Source organism: Hipposideros armiger, unplaced genomic scaffold, assembly GCF_001890085.2.
Source record: "Hipposideros armiger isolate ML-2016 unplaced genomic scaffold, ASM189008v1 scaffold_1723, whole genome shotgun sequence".
Taxonomy (NCBI): Eukaryota; Metazoa; Chordata; class Mammalia; order Chiroptera; family Hipposideridae; genus Hipposideros; species Hipposideros armiger.
Genome location: NW_017733073.1, coordinates 32,713 through 37,787, shown reverse-complemented (window position 1 = coordinate 37,787; position 5,075 = coordinate 32,713). Strand labels below are relative to the sequence as shown.

The 5,075-nt window shown below is 37.7% G+C and overlaps 1 protein-coding gene across 1 annotated transcript in view; it reads left to right on the top strand.

Moving 5' to 3' along the window:
* The window catches only part of LOC109378074 (HEAT repeat-containing protein 5A-like), a 41,640-nt gene extending 38,008 nt beyond the window's left edge, over positions 1–3,632 (top strand). The window contains exon 7 of the mRNA XM_019634543.1: positions 3,583–3,632. Coding sequence (XP_019490088.1) covers positions 3,583–3,632 — 50 coding nt within the window. The remainder of the gene's footprint in view (positions 1–3,582) is intronic.
* Positions 3,633–5,075: the final 1,443 nt, after the last annotated feature.

The window sequence follows — 5,075 nt, the reverse complement described above, 5'->3', positions numbered from 1 at the left end:
ATGGAGTTATCCTGCCAAAAATTCTGAGGAAATACTAGCCAAACTCAAATTGAGGGCTCTTCTGTAAAATAGCCATACGGGTATTCTTCAAAAATGAAAAAGTGATAAGGTAAATATAGTGAGTCTAGATGAAGGGTCTATGGGTATTTATCTTACTGTTCCTTGCAGCTTTTTTCTAATTTTGAATTTTTTCTAATAACAAACTTAAAAATACTTATGTATGTATATTCAGACTCCACTCTGCTGCAGCCACCTTGATCTAAGCCACCATCACCTCTTGCTTGAATTACCTAATTGCTCCTAATGGGTCTCCCTACTTCTACCTCTGCAGTCTCTCTCAGCACAGAAGCAGAGTAACAGATTGTATCACTCCTCTGCTCCAGGCTCTCCACTGGCACCTCACTTCACTCACATCCTTAGAGTGATCATCAAGTACCTATCTCTTCTGCTGTCTCCCCACCCTTACACCCTGGCCTACTAACTCACATCCTTAGAGTGATCATCAAGTACCTATGTCTTCTGCTGTCTCCCCACCCTTACACCCTGGCCTACTAGATCCCATCCACTGCTCTGTCCACATAGCTCTGCTTGAACTCACTAGGCATTGTATTCCTCCTCAAGGCTTTTTTGCCTGAGCTATTTCCTCTGCCTCAAATACTTTTTCTGCAGATATCTGCATGCCTAATTTCCTCATTTATGATGGAATTATGTTCACGTGTCACCCTTTCAATGAACGCTACCCTGACTACCCTATTTAAAATCCCAACACTTCCCCCCCCACACCCCTAGTATTCCTAACCTGCCCTATTTTTTTTGCATGGTTTTTAATCACTGTCTAATGTACTATATGCTTAGTCGTGTATTATGTTTATTGTTGTCTCTCCTTCCTAAAATTTATGATCCACAGGGTATGGATTTTGTACTGTTCACTAATATTCTCTCCTAGAGGCCAACATAGATTTTCATTTGTTTTAAATGGTTATCTCCTGTTTAGGCTAAGGATTAGATTTTTTTGTTTATAACTTTGATTAATGGAAGTTTATTTCTCCACTATGTATGACTTGAATCAATAGCAAGGGTCAGAGTTCATTAACATCATTTTTTCAGAAGAATGAAAGGGAGAAAATGAGTTCTTTTTTATTATTATTTTAAGGAAGTATTCCCTAGATATTCACAGGGAGATCTCAACTGTGTCAGACTGACGATAGCCTTAATCATTGTGTCCAATCTCCTACTTATTGTAGTCAAATGGTCAACTGAGTAATTTTAGTAATATTTAGTTTTAATTTCTTCGGAGACTGGAGATATAACAAAAGTTGTACTTGCAGTTGAGAATTTTTTTTAAGCAGCATGTATCTGATTATACACATTTGGCCTGCCATTTTCCAGGTTGCTTTAAAGAAGCAAATAACAGATATTTGAAATTTACTATATTTGAGTAGTTTGCTTTGTGTTAGTTTTTGTTCCCCATTTATACACTTCTAGGCAGTGAGCAAGGGTAGTGTATTTTTGAAAATGAGAGTTTGCCTGGGTTTAAGCTACAAGTGTATATAAAACTGATGAATAATTGAAAGCTTGCTTTATTATTCTGTCTCCAAAGAATAAACAGTCTCACACAAATTAAAATGTGATTGTTCTGTACAACGTTGCTTCTCAGACATCTGCAGACCCAGGAGTGTGGGCATCGCCTGGGAGCTTATAAGAAATGCAGAAACCCAGGCCCCACCCAATTTAATAAATCAAAATTCCCATTTTAACAAGATCCCTACATGATATGTCTGCACATTGAAGTTTGAGAAGAATTTCTCTAGAAATTGTTTATTGTTATTTAAAGGAGGATTCTGTTTTTTCCAATGCTAGTGTTTCTCAACCAGACAGAGAGAGTACAGGGAGTATAGCATATCAGAATCATCTGGGGAACACTAACGAACTGTGCAGTCCCTTGATTCTCTAATGAGAACCATAAGTTTAAAATTTATAATAAGAATTTTTAATTTTTATTGTGGTTCTTCTAATCTTGTATTTCAGTAATACTTTCTAATTTATGGTAGAGTGGGGGGTAGGGTGGAAGAGAAAGAAGCCACAAAAAACCCAAACCAGAAAAAAAAAAAACCAGTTGTTCAGGGCATTTAGGAAGTTAAATCTTGAGCCACCTAAGAAATTGAAATTAGAAGATATGTTTAATCAAACCTTCTTGAAAATCGGAATTGCACATTTCTATAAATGTATCATTAGCACAGTTGCAGTAAAAACAAGCAAAAATGTAGAATTGCGTAACAAATATGAATAATATTTAAATGTATACCTTCCTATAGTAGCACTAAACTAATACCAGCATTTTTTGCAATCAGACTAAACAGAGTAAAGAGTCAGCTTCGCCTCCACTAAAAATCTTTGGCCTAATTTTTTGTTAGAAATTCCCTCATCTTGCATCTGTAAGTTCTGGCTTTCATTATAATTCAGTTATTTTTATACAACTAAAAAATTATCTAGAGGTCATGATAGATTTTTTTTTTTTAAGTAGGGGACTAATAGTTTGCAACATAGTGCTTAAGAATTTGGAAAACATGCAGTGGAGGTTTATACATTCAGCCACAATATGCAAAGATTATGAACTGAAATGATCTTTTTAGTAAAACTAACAGGCTTCAAATGGATGGCATATTATACGAATGCACTTAAAAAGCAGAGATTGAGAATGACATTCTCCTTACATTGGGATAAGTTGCCAGGAATTTATGTAATCTTTTAAAATTACTTACTGACCAGCAGCCTCAAGTAGGTCCTTAATGGTGGCTGGCAGACATGCTATAGTTCCCTAGTTCATTCACTCTCCCACTTTCCTGATTGACTATTTTATACCTTCTTCCCCCATCTTATTATACTTTGATTTGATGGCCTGTCTTCCATAGGCTCCCCTCCCACATCTGCACACCTTCTGGCATCTATACCCATATACTCTGACTTTCCCATTGTTACTCAAGATGAAGTATCCCATCTTGTATGAAAGCCATACTTTCAATATATATTAGAGCTCATCCTCTCACTTGCTCAAGCATATTGCTTTAGGAAGTCTCCCCTCTCCTACATAAACTTTTCCCTCTCTATCAGATTATCGCCTACAAAAACATGCTTTTGTTTCTTCTGTTTACAAAAACTTTTTTCCTGTATCTTACTTCCCTAGCCAACTGGAGCCCCATTTCTCTTCCTCCCTTTGCAGCAAAGTTGCTCAGAAGAGTTCCTGACACTCAAACTGTCTTTAGTTCCTCTCCTGCCATATCTTTCAAACCCACTTCAATTAGCATTTTCTCCCAATCACTCCACCAAAATTATTTTTGTTAAGGTCACCAACAACCTCCACATTCATTTATTCATTCAACAAATAAACATTTATTGAGTGTTTATACTGGATCTGTTCTGAGCATGTGGGGTATGTTATTGAACAAAACAGATAAAAGCCCCTGCCCCTTTGGAGCTTATGTTTTAATATTTAGCCAGCAGGCAGCTGTCGGTTCTTGTTTGAACTTTCAGCAACATTTAACTCAGTTCATCCTTCTTACCCTTTTCCCTTTTGCCTTTTAGGACCCCATGGTCCAAAACAAAGTCCCTTGGTTTTCCCTCCTCCTCACTAGAAATTCCTGTTCAGTCTTCTTTGATGATTACTTGTCCTCCCATAGAAAAGGCCCATCACCTAGCACTTGTTCTCCTGCTCTTTACACATGCACACTCTCCTGGTGACCTTACCCAGTCTCATCGCTTAAATACCATCTATATATCAGGGATTCCTGAATTTATGCCTTTAGCTCAAGCTTTTCTCCTGGACACCAGACACTAATGTCCGGCTCTATTTGGATGTCTGTTTGATGTTGCAGACTAACTTGCCCGCAAGTGAGTGCTTGACCTCCTCTCCCCGACACATACTCACACCTGCTCTTCTTGCAGCCTTGCTCATCTAAGTTGATGACAACTCTGCCCTTCCAGGTCCTCAAACCAAAATGCGTCAAGTCACCCTTTACTTTTCCCTCTCACACTAAATAGCTATTCTACTTGACAATCTTAAAACATATCCAGAATTGGGACTCCTTGGAGAAGTGGCTAATTATGAGGTTGGGGCAGGGAAAGTCTAGAGATGAGCCTGGAACATCTTGTTATTCCAAAAGTAAGGCACTTCCACCTGCCAGCTTTCTAAAGACACTTCCAGGATGGCATTAGAAACAAAATTAGTAATGACAGAAAATTGATAGCCTATTAAATGGAAAAGGAATCTATGGCTACATAAGTAACTGATAATAAATACATACTTACTGAAAATAAGTAAAGAAAGAAGAAGGGAGAGTTCTTTTTTACAGTGGAATTCCAACTAATAGATAATAAAAAGATTTTGGAATTATAGTAATAATTGATGCAGGTAGGAATCCTTGGTGCATCTTGGATAAGTGGGATAAGTTGTAGGACATTTATGCCATCTGAAACTATCACCACATAGGTTACATAGTAATTACCAAGGGAAAAATGATATTTTACAGTGGAAAAACCTGGCAGACATCTTATTCAGGTGTTCAAAGATAATGTCACCAATGTAGGGGCAGACTGACACCAAGCCTGATGGTGCCTTTTGATGTTATGCATTGAGAAGGCTTACAGCATTATTTATGGAGTTATCCTGCCAAAAATTCTGAGGAAATACTAGCCAAACTCAAATTGAGGGCTCTTCTGTAAAATAGCCATACGGGTATTCTTCAAAAATGAAAAAGTGATAAGGTAAATATAGTGAGTCTAGATGAAGGGTCTATGGGTATTTATCTTACTGTTCCTTGCAGCTTTTTTCTAATTTTGAATTTTTTCTAATAACAAACTTAAAAATACTTATGTATGTATATTCAGACTCCACTCTGCTGCAGCCACCTTGATCTAAGCCACCATCACCTCTTGCTTGAATTACCTAATTGCTCCTAATGGGTCTCCCTACTTCTACCTCTGCAGTCTCTCTCAGCACAGAAGCAGAGTAACAGATTGTATCACTCCTCTGCTCCAGGCTCTCCACTGGCACCTCACTTCACTCACATCCTTAGAGT